This window comes from Grus americana, chromosome 2 (genome assembly GCF_028858705.1).
Source record: "Grus americana isolate bGruAme1 chromosome 2, bGruAme1.mat, whole genome shotgun sequence".
NCBI classification, from domain to species: Eukaryota; Metazoa; Chordata; class Aves; order Gruiformes; family Gruidae; genus Grus; species Grus americana.
The window spans coordinates 126,061,840-126,078,714 of record NC_072853.1 but is presented as its reverse complement, the minus strand read 5'-3'; the positions used below and the strand labels follow the sequence as shown (position 1 = coordinate 126,078,714).

The 16,875-nt window shown below is 35.0% G+C and overlaps 1 protein-coding gene across 10 annotated transcripts in view; it reads right to left on the bottom strand.

Moving 5' to 3' along the window:
- NEK10 (NIMA related kinase 10) overlaps positions 1–16,875 on the bottom strand; it is a 107,322-nt gene that overhangs the window by 12,780 nt on the left and 77,667 nt on the right. For 5 of the 10 annotated variants that reach the window (XM_054818120.1, XM_054818118.1, XM_054818121.1 and 2 more), the window contains 7 exons: positions 10,399–10,447; positions 7,766–7,803; positions 7,069–7,169; positions 3,860–3,970; positions 1,698–1,806; positions 265–317; positions 125–180 (listed from right to left, as the gene is read on the bottom strand). In XM_054818120.1, coding sequence (XP_054674095.1) covers positions 125–180; positions 265–317; positions 1,698–1,806; positions 3,860–3,970; positions 7,069–7,169; positions 7,766–7,803; positions 10,399–10,447 — 517 coding nt within the window. Of the gene's footprint in view, positions 1–124; positions 181–264; positions 318–1,697; positions 3,971–5,243; positions 5,281–7,068; positions 7,170–7,765; positions 7,804–10,398; positions 10,448–16,875 lie in introns of those variants that run through there. The other 5 variants (XR_008576055.1, XM_054818124.1, XM_054818125.1 and 2 more) reach the window with 5 other exon arrangements.

Sequence of the window (16,875 nt, the reverse complement as noted above, 5' to 3'; positions counted from 1 at the left end):
TCCACGTATTACAATAAACCATGTATTGCACAAAGTGAAATTGCAATCACATAAACAGGCAGATGATACATTTGGGTTTAGCACATCATAATTAACTTTTTCTTTTTAAATTGAACAGGCTCACCTGTTAGAATAGCAATTGTAATAACCACTTTCCTCTAGAACCTCTTCAATTAGAGTCTACAAGATAAAAGAAATTAATTTCAGTAAGTTATCTTTATTAAAAGTAATAAATTAATACATATAGGTATATTTATAGCTTACCTGCAACTGTTCATATGTCATTCCTTCTGCTATGTCAAAAGTGCCAACAATACCTTAAAGTAAAAGGCAAGTAATGTTAAACTACTGAACGTGGGGTTTATGCTCCCTCATCCATTTCTTAGCAATTCCACTACAAATGCAATGGCAAGAGAGATGCTGGATTATCAGCAGCTTATTCCACCGACCACAATGACCCCCTGCAAAGGTGGAAGGCACCTTACGGCACGATGTGAACACTTGAGGCACACGATGTTATCACATTATGAAAGAGTTCTAACTGATGGGAGATATTTTAAATACTTAATGTAGCAGAACACAGCAATGCAACTTTCTTATTCTTCCCCACTTACAATTTATAGTGGAAAGGGCAGCCAGCAGCAATTTGTGAGGACAGAAGTATTCTTTGCAGTTTAAGACACCCAAAAATTACAGATACTGAGCATCTGATCAAATTGCATTGCTGTCTCCATGAACAAAATAAAGCATATCTTTACAGTGATTGTTAGGGATTCATTTCCTACTCAACTACCACCCTTGACACGTAGTATTATTTTCAGGCTTTGCAATAAGCTATGGAACTGATATGCCAGTTTCAATACAAAGGCCAGCAAAACCAAAGTTTCTCACCTTTCTTTCTGGCATCACAATTTTTAACATTACTATGTCCTCTAGTCCACAGATTGCCACATAGATTTTCCTGTATTTACAAGAATGGAAATGGCACAAATACCAAAATATAGGCTGCACATTTCCCTTATTTCCATTGCACAAAGAGGCTTATGGTGAAAAAAGTCTCTGAACTAGTAATTGCTGTTCCCCACCCCAGATGATGCCAGTGATGGTAGGTTTGATTAAAGATGGAGTTCATGATTTGTCACTCTGAGTATCACTATATTTGACACTATTCATTTTCTAAAGTATATGTATACACTTTACACTATACAGATGTGGTATAGCATGTAGCATTTCCCTCCTCAAGTTTGTAGGGCTTGATCTAGCTAGGTAATTAAGTCATCCCAGTAAAACCGTTTCAAATATGACAGAGGAACAACATAGGGTTTAAATAGAGTTTGTTTAAAAATCACATGCAAGGACGGGTAAATCCTACGTAGGATATTTTCAGTTACAAACATTTCTATTGATTTTCATGGATGAAATGTGTTATTTGCATCTTTGATATTTCTTTGTAATTCCAGAGTATACTCTCTTAAAATAGTAGAATGTTCCATCAGTGGTAAACTGCAAATCTTACTAGGAATTAAACAAAAGCCAACCAAAGAAACAAACAAAAACTGATAAGGAAAATCAGTATAGTCAACATAACTGTACTGTCTTTAAAGACAGGTCTTAGAGCAGCAGTTCCTTCTGCTTTAATACCATGCACTTTATTAGAAATACATACGCCACTACAGAGGTTTTGTTGCTTTCTTTACCTTTTCTGTCATCTGGAAGCAACATATTCCCACCTGAAGAGAGAAGTACCACATGCCAATCTGCTGTGAAGAATTTGGGCTCAATCAATTCAGGAGAACCTTGCAGCAACTGGGGAAGAAAAAAAAAAAAAAAGAGAGAAAAAAAGCAAAGGACACCTGAAATCTCCACCCTTCCCTTTTAACAAAACTTTAGGTTTATATGAGGCAGTTAACCCTTTCCTATGTTTCAAAGTCAAAGGAGATTTCAATACTTTTTAGATCAATGAAAAAGTGGTGAACACAATTATGAACATCGTACCTTCTCTTCTCTCCAGAAACACTGACTGAACATTGCAAGCCGTCAACCTGCACTTAGTATAAAGCACTGAATTCTTTAGACTATCTGAAGAAGATGTCATAAACTATACATTTGTGTGAAGATAAACAGGGGAGCGTATTCCCTTGAACCTAGGAGAAAAACAGCTGATGACTCTGGTTTTCAAAACTAGGACTTCAAGTGAAATTGTTAGTCCACATTCAAGTGGTATAACTCCCATTAGAGGGCTCTCAGTGCTTCTGAAACCTGAAAGTCAGTTCAGCTACTTGATTGTGTGAAGAAGGATATTGACATTAAACTTAAAAATATCTAGTTTTGAAAATACCTACTGGTAACAACTCTGACATGAAAATATCTTTATGGGCAGAAAAGAAATTCCAGTCATGCATTTCTGCAGCATGTTAACACTTTTCCAGTTACAAAACCAGAAGAGTATCTGTTGTTGAAAGACCTTTATCCCACCACTGATCAGTGGAGGAATCTTTTTGTCTGTTATTCTAATTAGATTTTCTAATTCAATATAGTCAAAAAAAAGTATTTTAAATTTTATTTGCAGAAATTGCACAACCTCATAACACTTGCTGGAAGAGTTCAGCCTAATTCTTTTCTCTATTTAGGTTCTTCCTATTACCTCCAAATGATATCCACCTTACCCCACATAACTATGGTGGCGATTTTGGTAAATATGTACCATTCATTCACCGATGCTTATCAATTCCCCATCCTTCTAACTGTGCTTTTTGTTGTTGCTCTCTATTAATATTTCTATAACTGTTTCCTTCAAGGTAGAAATGCCCAGAATTACATTCAGTATTTCAAACATCCTCAATGTACCACCATAAATAGTGTATTACTTCCCTTTTCTTCAGGTTTAAGTCCAATAGTTTTGAAGCTAACATAATTTTACAGTTGATAACATTTATAAATTTATAAATAAATAGGTTTACCATATTTACTATATTTTTGGGCACTCTTTCCTGAAAGCATCAACCCAATACACAATTAGCAAACATTTCCTTAGATTTAATGTTATGGCTGAAAACCAGGAATTTTTTTCATGTAAATCCCAGCTTGATTTACAGGAGGGCAAATTGGCATGAAACTGATGGCTCAGAGAGAGGCATCTTTAACTATCTTTCAAGTGTACTACCAATGTAAACACTAAGTAACCATCTTCCATTGCTACAAAGGTACAGGAAGGAGTTAGCCTTTGGGGTCAGCCCATTCCGTAGCAAACAATGGCTTAGAAGATTCCACAATTCAGTGCAAGTAGGTGACAATCAGATTATACAGGAGAATTATGTGAGTGATAATAAGTTATCTTTGTCATCAATTTTTAGATACAGTAACATACCTAATAACTGCTTTGTCATCAATTCAAAAATTAAATATCTTAGCTTCATCTCCGACAGTACACACATACCAAGGATGTCATTTTCAGATCCTCTGCTGACTACAGTCTTCTCAGGAGATTTTGAAGAATATTTAGAAATTCTGATATTAGTCATTAGCTCTTTCTCTGTTGGAGAGCACCCAGCATGTCATTGGGAAATATGCAGGCATGGTTCTTTAGTCATGCCATTCTTGCAAATCTGCAGAAAACTGATGACACTAACCTGTTGCTGACACAGTATGCAATAATAGGATGAGGTATGCTATATTCAAGACATTCCAGGACAGTGCTTTCTTAAAATTCATAGTATCCAAATAAAGGATAACTAGAGAATATTATATTTCCTTTTAAAAATGTAATCTTACACATATTTTTGTGATATTAATATCAATAACTTAATTGAAACAGAAGAATAGAGAAAGTAGACCACAAGTAGTAATTGGTGTACTACACCTTTTTCATTTCTGATTTCAGATTACAAGGATTGCTCTGCTGACTGAAGAGGGACTTCTTGAATCTCTCAATAATTCTCCTTTTCGAGTTGCATTGCAAAGCTGGAGGAAGCTACACGAAACAAAGAAACATGTTTTCACTGCTCAGTTACACCTCCCATAAAGATGTCCTAATCAGCAGTACCATTATTGAAAAAAGTAGCTACACTGCAAAAAGAAACATTGATGTTTAATAGCATGGTGATAAACAACAGTACAAAACTTGATTTAATGGCATATCATAAAAATGCTCCTTAGTTCGCCCATTCTGTTGGGCTTGGCATATCATATAACTCAGTCCCTCTAGCCTTGAAGGTAAAGATCATTATAACAAGCCTAATACAGGTAATACTGGATTTGCCTCCCCGATCAAAGTGCTAACATTTGGGACATTTTTCTGCAGATGAGGCCCATAGCACATTGGACTAGATTTCATATTGGCCATAATGAGTCACTCCAGCTGAAATTAATGGAACTCCAAGAAGCTTACACCTTTATTCAATGTGTGTAGAAATTAATATGTATCTTCCTCATGGCTTCAACACGCTCTTTTAAGGTCCTTACGTACATCTTAATCAATTCAGAATGTGTCTTTTGCTAGAAGCTTCCTGTGGCAAGTAATTTACATTTTGTTTGTCTATAAAGCAAAACTGATTTTTTACACTTTTTCTCCTGTATTTTTGGTTGAAAAAGTACACATCTTTCAACTATATTTACAAAAGAAAAGCACAAATCATACTTTATTGTGTTTTAAAGTCTTTAACAGATTGTTCAAAGGAAGTCTCTTCCTTTGGTCTCTAAGATTTTAAAATCATTTTTATGCTCCAAGAGTAAATGTAAAGCTTCAGCTGTGTGTCACTGCAATGACATCAACCCGGTCTGATGACAATTCTATGGTATGTACTACCCTTTTGGAAGGATCTCCTATGCTGTTTCTCTATAGCTGCTTATACCTGCAGACAATGTTTGTAAAATGATGATTTCCTACCATTTAGCATACACTTTATAATCACATCATTGATGTAAATTCACAAAGTGCCACTCCGCTGAATTCAGGAAGCTTTTCACCTACTCGAGGAAGGTTTGACCACTAATAATTCACATTCAAACACTGTCACAGTACACATTATAAATATTTTTTTCCTCACTGGAACAAGTTACAGCTCTTAGATGGCTCTAGATCTGGAACAGCTATATTGGCCTCACAGGAGTCCTGAATTGCTCTGGCAAACCAGGTAGCAAGGTTACATCCTAAGCATAAAAGGCTTCATTAGACAGCTGGTTGCATACAGGGTTTTTTTGTTACAGATAGATACTACTCTCTTTTCATACAGATAAGGCCTTACATGTATGTTTTAAGTCAGATGTTGAATGTTCCTTAGCCTGTAAGTGAGAAGAAAAAAAAAAAAGTCTTAGGAAAGGCCTGCAAGATACTCTGTAGACTACATGCCACTGCAATGAACTGTGTGCAGTTAATGTACCATTAACTGTGATATTCTGTACCATATACTGGGATATTCTGCAGCAAAGGTGGTAAAGGACAAGTTCTGCATGAGAGACTCAGAGTTGCCTCAGGCACTAGTGTTCAATTTTAGTTTTTGTTTTAATGAAATTAGATGTCAGATCAGTTAAAAAAAAAAAAAAAAGAAAAAATTTAAAAAAAAAAAAAAGAGGCCAAGGATTTACATAATGCTTTTTAAAAAGCTTTCTCTTACATTGTTTTCCAGAGATCACTCTGACTCTTGTTCCCATGGAAACTGGACTGGGAAAGCTGTTGGCAGCCAAAAAACTAACAGGAGGCAAGAACTCTCCCTTATAAACTTCGGTTTAGAATAGTCAGCTGAAATATGTAACAGAGTTCTAGAAAACAGCTACACATAAAAAATGTTTTACCTTAGATTTGTAAGAACATAAAAAAGTACAAGAGAAGCACATAGTAGACAGTGAACAACTAAAGGCGTGGATCCCGGTTTCTCTGTCTTCCCATTACAAAACCAACTGACACCAAAAGCATCATAGTTGTTACTACTGCTTCAGTGGTCGATTTCAAGCAAGTCTTTGAGTTGCTGTTAGTTCTCAGTTATCGGGCATCCATGTTATGATAACTTGTATTAATTAGTAAGCCACTTGAGAAAACCTTCTTCAAGAGAGAGGGTAAGTTCACTAACGAGCATCTTGGACATACTCCTAATATAGCATGTAAAGACTGAACAGCCTCATTTCTGTTAGCAGGTGAAGGAGATCATTCTTGCAATAAATTCAGTCTATTCCAATTATTTTAAGTAATAATTTGTTTCTTTGTCCCAAATAATTTACTTCCTGTATTGATAAGCTTAACAATGAAAAAAATGTAAAATACACCTAAGTTCAGTTATGCTGTTCTGTTCTAAACAAAACCACACAAAGTTGGCTCAGAAATCTGAAATCCCCTGAGGTGGTAAACATCACTTCCCAAATATAAACACTTCATTTTGGAAAATAAAAGGATATTTATTTAATAATAGCAAATTTTGCAAGTAACGGAATGGCAGCCATCTTTCTGGAGAATAAAAAATTTTCCATCACATTTTCAGTTGAGAGTTCAATGCAGATTTATATCAGCTCCATTTTTACTTTGGAATCAGCATGAAATAACTTTAACTCTCACTATGAAACATTTGAAATTAATTTTAAAATAAGTCTTAAGTTTGAAAAAGATCTGACATTTGAAAATATTTAATATATTCAGGATTTGAACTGTTGCACTAGAAATCCCAAGAAATTATTACTATTTATTGATAATAAAAATTATTACCTAGAACTTATTGCTATAGAGGAAAGCATTTTATGTACTCTCCATGTCAGTATATGATATCAAGTCACTTAAAATATTCACATTGCTGGCATGGCAGAATGTTGTAAAAATAATTTACTGTACAATCCATTTTTCTGAGGTGAGCCAACAAATTTTTTTCATATGACTCAATTATTGCCATCCTCCACATACTAATATTCAAGGTTAGTCTTTATTTAAATGATACATTTTTAAAACATCCTGCCATCTGCAAAAATGTCAAGTTCTGTTGTTTTTAAAGAACAGTGACTAAATTAGCAGCACTTTGCAGTACCATCATTTTGACAACAGCAAATAACTAAAAATTATACAACGTCAGTAGCAACAGTAATGCATACTTGAGTGATGAAGATAATTTTGTGCAGCTGAATAAGAATCTGCTGAACAGGGTCACTGATCTGACGCACCTTCCGTTGTGATACAGCAATTCCTACCGATGCTGTAGATGACAACAATAAAATCAGGAGGACAGCTCATTTTGTTGCCTTAATATATTAACATGCGCCGTTTAAAATCTGTACATGTAAATATTAAGTTTTAATGCATGACTTGTTTTTCCAATAGTGTTGGGAACAAAAAAAAAGAATAATCTAAAAACTTAAAAGATTAGATAATGTAATTGATAATGGGTTTCAAAAGAAAATCCCTTTCTCTGACTTATACTGTAATTATGAGAAAAAAAACATTAAATGTACCTCACTAATCATAAAAGTTATCCCACATTTATTCAAAAGGAAATTTAAAGGTATAATAAACAGAATTTTCTTATTTTAACTTATTTTATTTTATTTTTTATATAGACTAACACACCTGATATTTGGCTTTTATATATTTTGATGTTAATTTTCATTTTACCCTAAGAATTACAATATAATGTCTGAAGTGGACAATTTGGAGAACAATTTTATTAAAATATATTTTCATGTTGCCTTATAGTGATGTGTGCTGCTTTATCACAGCTACTTTTTGTTTTCAGCATCTAGCAAGGGCATGTTTTGAGAGAAACTTCAAATTTTTGTGCAAGTACAAAGTTACCTGGTCGCAGTCTTGATCCCAGGCCTTCAATATAACCTCTATTATTATTAAAAAAAAAAAAAAAAAGTAGTTTTACTTGTGTTTGGTATCAATGACTGTAGAGGAAATATCAGTATTTCCTGACTCCTCCTCATGTTTCCTCTAAAGGAAGTCTGTCCCAATTCAGTCATTTTTAACTGTGCATTTATAAGTCACATAAAGGCTAGCTTACTCTACATGTCCAAAATAGCATTACTTAATAAAAGTTAGACTTTCCCTGCTCAATTTTTAGCCTGGAATGTACAAAACCAGTAGACAGCATTTTAACATTTAAAACTCAATAATCCACTAGATTACGTATTATTTCACATCTGTACATGTTTAAGTACATTTCAATTTATCCATTTTATGGATGGAAAAATATATAGAACAAAGTAATTATTGCTACTGGATAAAAGCAGGAGCAATAATGCATACAGTACTAGTAAAGTGGAGAAAAAAATTAATACTACATCACCAGCACAGCAATACCTCAACATCAGAAATACAGGTCCAGATGTTTCAATCCTAGCTTCTGCTCTATACTCAACGCAAACACCATCCAAGCCTGTGGATTGCACTAGCTGAGATAAGCAACAACGAATGGATACAGACAGATGGGGAACTAAAAGAACCAGTATGAAGTCCTGATGGATGGCAGCCTCCACAGCCCTGGCATGTCAAGAATTTATATATATATATATATATATTTTAGGCAGTAGGGAAAATTACAGTTTCAAGGAGTAGATATGAAGAAAGGAGATAGTTTTGCTAATGTTTATGTGAGGGGCAGAGATGGAGAGAAAACAAATGTGCTTGCTTTAACACTCAAGCATCAGGAGGCTGCCATTACTGACTGAAGCAGCACTAAAGCTGGAAAGCTACCGAGAGATAAGTGACAGACTGGATGATGATATGCTAAGAACAACTCTGAAAATAAAAATACTGTGTTTGAAGTGATAGGGAAAGCACAATGAGTAAAAGGATACAGACAGAAGATGGCAAGGGTGAAGGTAGGGCTGTAGAAATGTTCCTCGCAGCAGTGTTCTGAATGGGCGTTTGAGTGACCAGCATGTATGTATCAAATCCAGGGAAGATGTTGCTTGCATGATAGCCTCATGAACCCAAGAGTTTTAGCAGTGTACATTGAAAGGAAATGTTATACCTTAGAGGTGCCAGGCAGAACAGTGAGACAAACTATGAATGCAAGAACTTTGAGCAATACACAAGTTAAAGTGGATGCTCAGATGTCAAAGTATTGGTGAGCATGGATGTTATTTTTGAAAATGATCAAAAACAGAGCTAATGAGTAGGACTTCAGCTCCAGGTAATTATGACATTCCTTTTAGTTATGTAGTACTCAACTGTATGGCCACATGGCCATAAAGAGATCTTACAGATGAGCAAATATTTAGTATAGACAGAAGGAAATATATCTGGTGTATACAGCTAAATTCATGATTTGCAGCATGATTTTGCAGGTATTTGAATAAGTAGACACATTTGTATATGCAAAGACAAGATGCAGAAGAGAAGAGAATCAGTGATAAAGCCATGTGTAACATTCAGAGGAAATCAGATGAACATATAAACTAGTATCCTGAATGGTCCTTAAGAATAGTTTCAAAAGATAGGGGGAGAATTAGAAAAGCATAGAGTCAGAAAAGCATGATTTTAAGATGACAAAGATAGCACCAATGGTAAATAGCAGATCAAGAAAATAAAGGAACTATGACTCGGAAGAGGTCATTAAACAGCTTAGTAAGAGTTGCTACGGTAATATTCTTTAAGTAAAAGCTGGATCAAACATGGTTTGTGGAGAAACAGGGAGAGGAATCAATGCCATTATTATAAACACTTACTTAGTTAAGTTAAAGGTAAGAGGAAAAAAAAAATGTTCAAGGAGGCAGATGGAGCCAAGACTGATTTTGGGTTTTGTTTTTGGTTTGCTTGTTTGTCTGTTTTTTTCAAATGTGAAGGAAAAGCAGAAATAAAGAGACAAAGAACAGAGTCTATGAATAAGAGTGGTGCCAAGATCAGGAAAAATCATTGTTGATCAAGAATGTGTTTGATGTGTTTCTGAATAAATAACAGAAGAAAAGAGGAAAGGTCTTTAGAAGGAGAATGGGGATGACCATGCCTTATTCTGTTTTGATTTGTTTCCTTTTTGAAAGAAGTGAGAAGGACTCCAGAGTTCTAAAAATAGATATTTATGTTTATATAGAAGGTCTAGAGGAGTTCAAAAGGGACAAGATACTACTCTGCACTATCAAATGCACAAACACATTTTTCTATGGAAAAACAGCTGCTTAAAAATGCAAACCCAGAATTTGGCTAACCAATGTTAGTTTAAGCTAATGTAGCAAGGTCTACTTTTAAAACTATTTATCAGTTTAATGCCAGTCCTTAAATTACTCACATAAAGCTTCTGTGTGCAAAACCCCTCAAATAATATCCTCAAACAGACTGTCATAAGCTGAGATAAAATGAAGTTGTAATAATAAGTAAGGAAACCTTTCATGAAGGCAATTGTGCAACTGTTCCACTGTGAAATGACTCACTGGAATTATGATAACAATTAAATAATCTATATTAAAATTATAAATCATACCTACCTAATCTGAGGTTGTCTTTCAGAAGCACTAAAACTTTCTTTAATTATACCTGAAACAAATGCATACATATTACCTCTTCATTAAAAAAAAACATACATACATGTTAATATTTTCTATTTCCCAGACATGGTGTCAAAATAACTTAAAAAGCAGCATTAAAGAAACTCCAAATCCCCATTTGACTGTGGAGATGCTGTTCAATGTATCAAAGATTTGCTTGCATCATAACTACACTCTCAGGTCCACACAGGATTTTAATAAATTCTTTCAGAGTTTTATAGGAACTCATAACACATGCTGACTAGATGTCCCCAGAAGATGTATCTGGATTTGTATTAAATAACTACCTCAGCTACTGCTACCACTGTAGTCACAACAGTGTCTCTAGTCTGGATAAAAAGCTAGAATATTTACACACTTTCTCAGAGGACCTTTGATGGGTTGTCTAAACCTTGTTCTACCAGAGTTTTATTGCCACCATTCTACTAGCTAACCATTCAAACTACTACAGATGCAATAACTTCTTAAATAAACCACTGATTTTAAGACCTTGAAGACAGAGGTATGACGAGTTATTGGTCAAATATCTAATCAGCAATAAAACTGAACCAAAACATTTATGTCATTTATTGCATAGTGTCAACAGATGTGCAGAGGGAGAGGTAATGTTTGGTTAATATTTATGCACTTGGAAAGTATTGTCTTAAAGCAAGCATTTGTCTTAAAACATTCCTGTAAAACCATTCCTTTGATGATAATTTTGATATAAGACCACTCTCTCCTATCAACTGTATCTCACTTTGGAGAAAAAAAAAAAAAAAAATAAAAGGGAAAGAAAAGATTTTATGCCAAACTTACACTAGTTTTTCCATTATTGGTCTTGTTACAGCAGTTATATTAGTTCTAGAGCAACAGTAGAGGACTTTCATAGAACAAGCACATTTCTGAGAGTCTTAAATCTTTTCTTGGTGTTCAAACATACTTTCTGTTATGCTCTGAAATATAGTGCCTCTATTTTTCCTAGTTTCCTGAGATCCTCTGAATTAAAAAAAAAAAAAAAATCCTGAAGGAGGCTGGCATCTGTCACACAGAACTCACTTTAAAAACAAAAGAAATGATACATCTTTTAGGCCAAATCTGTCTCCCTATAAAGAAGACACACAGACAGACAGAAAATGAAAGGAAAAAACCCCAGTATTTTATTCCTTGCTAATGCTTTGCTTAGCAAAACAGGTATTAAAACTCTGTAGTAGTTAGCCCAAAAGAAGGTCTGATAAGAGCAGTTGATTTATCATAGAATGGTTTGGGTTGGAAGGGACCTCAAAGATCATCTAGTTCCAACCCCCCTGCCATGGGCAGGGACACCCTCCACTAGACCACGTTGCCCAAAGCCCCATCCAACCTGGCCTTGAACACTTCCAGGGATGGGGCATCCACAACCTCTCTGGGCAACCTGTTCCAGTGCCTCACCACCCTCCCAGTGAAGAATTTCTTCCTAATACCTAATCTAAACCTATCCTCCTTCAGCTTAAGGCCATTACCCCTTGTCCTGTCACTACACTCCCTGATAAACAGTTCCTCTCCAGCTTTCCTGTAGGCCCCTTCAGGTACTGGAGGGCTGCTATAAGGTCTCTCCAGCCTGGAGAAAAGAAAGCTCCGAACAACCCCAACTGATTTACATAACAGAAAATAAACTAGGCCCTTATAGAAACAAAGATACTTCAATTAACTTTAACAGAGACAGGAAAATAGAAAGGAAAATACAGTGTCCACTGTCTATAAAGAAGGCCTTTGGAAATGAAAAAAATACGATTGTGCCCATTCAAGGAACAGATACTTTACCTGCTTAGGATGCAGACACAATAATACAAAGAGGCTCTGACTGAACCTTAATCATGTTGCTTGGGGTAAGGATTTTGAGTTACAACCTCAGACACTCTGTTATAACAAAGATTATCAAATATTACAGGAATATATGTGAGAAAAGTCTGTAACAAGCCACTTGGCTAGAAAGCTAAGTTTGAACACAACCGTTCGCTAGAATTTTAAAAACAGCCTCCCTTTCCAAGTATTCATATACAAAATTGGATTTGAAAATAAATGGTGTCTCTATCAGTAAAGGGCTCATATCCAAATTTTCTTGATCAGCTTGATGACTCACCACATTTGACTTGCTAATCTGCCACCTTATGAGTGTATTTACAAGTGCATGATATTTCACACCAAAGAGTCTGTCTTACCACTCACTGTACATGGCAGAGATGCAATATTTTCTGACTCATGTGCTAAAATTAGGAAAATACTTATTAATGCTAAAAAAAACCCAAGCCACCATACAGAAATCATGATGCAGAACATCACTAAACAATAATCAATGTCTTTCAGCCCCGTTTTTATTGCTTATTATTATGTTAGAGACTCACTGAGCAGCTACAACTAAGAGAGGAATCTCTATGTTAGGCACTATGGAAACACTTTGGAATAATTTCTTCAATAACTAAGCGCAAGGAGACTCAGACATCTAAAAATCAATGTAACAAACACATTCACATGCGTATACACACAGCCATGGAACACTAATGGCCTTAGTTATGATCCTTAGTCTTCTGTATAAGAGTTATGCTAATCATACAAAGCCAGACAGGGAGTAAGAAACAACACAGATGCGTAGGAAAGTTAACTAACACAAGTCATGAAGCACATAGTGCATCCTGATGTTCAGCCCAGGGTGTTACCTGGACCATATTTCCTTTTACCATGGTTACTCCTTTGACATGGATAGGAAGAGCAAGGCAACATATTTTGTTCAAATGCCTTGCAAGAGGGAATTTCTTAGTTCAAGATGATCTCAAGGAAAATGAAATATAAATCTTCCATCTCTTTCCTGTTTTGTGTCCACCACTGTTGGAATGTGAAAGCCAACGCTTTTGATTCTCATCAGCCTCCCTATTCTGAATAGCTCTATGAAGATTCCTTGAGGACATTAAAAAATAAAAAATAATAAAAATACATATATAAAAAAATTATCAAATGAGACATCAAGAATTTTTCTGACTGCTACTTTGGTCTATAATAGCTGTCGTTATTAAAGCACCTTCTAAGTCTTTAACTTCATAACATGCACTGACATCAGTGCAAATCATACAAATGCATTCTGATATGCAGTTTAGTGTTTTTCCTCTTGTAGGCACCTAACCACATAATTTCAAGAAAAGAGCTTATAACATGATACAAGTTCAGAAAAACCTGGGAAGACAGTAACTTTTGCTTTAGTTTTCACTTTCACTTCACCAGTATCTAAAAAAACCCCTCTGAAAACCCTTTCAAGTTTGATCAGACTCAGGAAAATTGAACCAAGATTTAATATTAGCAGAAAACATCAGTCCATCTTCTTGAATGAAATGGAAGCAATGGAAGTGTTTTTTTGACTGATGGCTTAATGATCTTTTCAGGAGAAAGGTCAAATTACCTTTATTTATATAAAAAATACTCTTAGTAAGCTGCCCTTTAAATCACTGTACACTGGAATGGACAGTCCCAATCACATTAATTAAGCTGTTTTGCAGACCAAACAGAAGTAACTTTTTTGGTCATTAGCAGTGACTACATGTACAACAACAGCAGTTGTCATAAACTTACTTGAAGCTTAACTCAAGCGTCATACAGGAAAAAAAAAGGTCTTGGCAATCTTACTTTAGCTGATGTATTCAAAGTCCCATTAGACTGAGGTCTCAAGAGAAATCTGAATCTTAGACAAAGTCAAATTGGGAAAAACAAGCCTACAAAACATTCTAAGATCTCCAAAACTCTTCACAGACAGCCCATTGTGCAAATTATGTGTTTCTTGATGCAATAATAATTTTCAACAAATTTTCTAAGCTTTCCCATCACAATCTAAAGAACCATATATAGCAGATGGGAGAAGATCTTACCCCTAAGACTTACCAAACTATCTAAATGTCTTATGTAAAGAAGAAATATTTTCTCAAATCATCAAATCCAAAGAATACAACTGGTCTGAATTTAAAAAAAACCCATAACCAAACCCCACAAAAAAAAAAAAAAAAACCCAAACAAAAAAACCACAAAAAACCCCCCAAAAAACCCCAAACAACCAACCAAAATAAAAAACCCAAAAACCCCAAACAACAAACCAACAAGCTCTGTGATCACAAAACTTGCAAGATATAAGAGAGCTGCCTGCAATTAAGCCCAAATTCTGGATGAAACTACTAGCTCCAGACAACAAGCGACATTACTGAATGAGTCTTTATTTCCTACCGTGTTTGCTGTTATCCTCAAAAATAGTTAAATCTGGAGCCAAGTCATGACCTACACTCAGAGCCCAATCATTTGCTACATACAACATGCAGAGTTCCTATTTTGAGAGCATCCTAGTTCTAGAAATACCCAGTTATTCAACTGGATACTTTTGACTGCCTAGAGCATTACCTGCACAAGACTCAAGTCCTGGCACTGTTTAAAGAAGTCATTTTTCTAAAACCTCAGAGAAAGATATAAGAGATTCTTCTAGAAATACTTCACTAGAATATGGCAGATCTGTGGTCTCATTACACGGTAACTCTAAATAGTATTGCATTGCAGAAATTTTGGCAAGACAAGGAGTTCCAAATCCCAACTTCTTTGCTTATTGGTCTCAAGTTAGATAATTTCAGAGATTCCTCCAAATACTTGAAACATATATTAAATTATGAGGTCACAGAAAAAAAAATCTAAGCAAGATATAGCACAACAACGGGACTGTGTGTTAAGACTTCTTAGCCTCATGAAAAGCTAGTAGCTGAGAAATTCTGAAAGGGACCTATTGTACGCTTACCTTTTTATTGTGAGGAAGGTCAGAGGACAAGTATATAAAATCCTAGGGACTAGGGTTTTCTAACAGCATGTTTTACAGAGAACTAATTTTTCAATATATTTAGGACATTGTCCTGATTGCAGTGTCAATTAACATGATTCAAGGGAACAAAAAATATTTTCCAGAAAGTATTCCCAGACACAGAGTAAACTTTTAAAGTCTCTCTCATCCAAGTGATATACTGTGCACTAAGAGATATTTTCCTGCTATTTGGTTTACCAGCAGAAGTGCAGATACAGTTACACCGTAAATCAAAACCAAGTAAAACCCCTTTAAATATGACTAAGCTAAGATAAAGTTGGGAACCTTCTTAATTTTAAATTAAGAAAAATAAAGCAACTAATAAGCTGTAATCATCCCAACACTCTTTGTTGCTTTTTGACTCAATATGTCCCTATCTTATGTCAATCTTTATAATTTCAAATTATAAGGACTTCAGTGGAAAAAACCCCACATCTCCCACTACTGCCTCTATGCTTCTGAAATGTGCAGAATCTTGCTCTTGTAGGATTAATCATGTCAAGTAGCATGAACAACTATTCCAGAATGTACATACTCTACATTTGGCAATCTTCGACACTGTTAAAGGAGCTGGTCTTGTAGAACTACATTGTCTAGACTAAGAAAAATAATCCTTTTCTTAAAGCATAATTGAAGAGTACAGGGTACATAAAATTATTCAAAATATTATGACAATTAGTGGACTATAAAAAACCTAACCACCATTACATTGTCACTCACACACATACCAGCTTCTGAGTCACTGAACAACTCAGTGTATTACACCTTTTTACAAAATACCACCCCAGTTTTAAAATACAGCAATATTTTTCTACATTTGCAGATCATGTTTTCTCTGAACATGATGTGATGGCAGCATGATTAGACAAATTCTTTCAAGACCTTGATCAATACACCCATAATTGAAACTCATTTTCACATTAGCAGTTTCCAACTTAGCTAGATGAAAGTTGGTCGCATCTTCCGCTGTAATGCTGACATGCTTGACAAAACTACGGCTGACAATTCATACACTGTCAGCCATTTATAAGCAACGAATGGAGCATAACCCAAGCAATACCCAAGTATCCTGAATTTATATTTTTTTTTTTTTTGAGAAAAAAGCTATCTTTTCTTTTTCCCCGAAAAGAAGAAAAGTTTGCCAGCATTAATTACAACTGATCTACAACTCTAACTTCAACATAAGTAGAAACTACAGGTGATCTAAGAATGTACGACTGCAGAATTATTTTTCTGAAAAAGCAATCCTGCAGTATTTATATAACAAACTCTGTGCTGGAAGGAAAAGGGACAATGACTTCTAGAAATTATAATTAAAGTTACTGGGATTAATAGGAACTGACTAGATCTTTCCAGTTAAAATATTTTATTAAGTCAATGGAAATCTGGCACAAAAATTTTTAAATATTAGAAAAAACTTATGTTTTGTTAGTGTCCAAATATAACAAAGAAAAATTAACAAGGAAATCATTACCAATAACACTTTGGGTGTGGCAAGTTACAAACTACACAAAGATTTCAAATGTCTGTGTACAATGCTGAACCAGCCCACAAAGAATTCAGTTTCTGGGAGATGCACA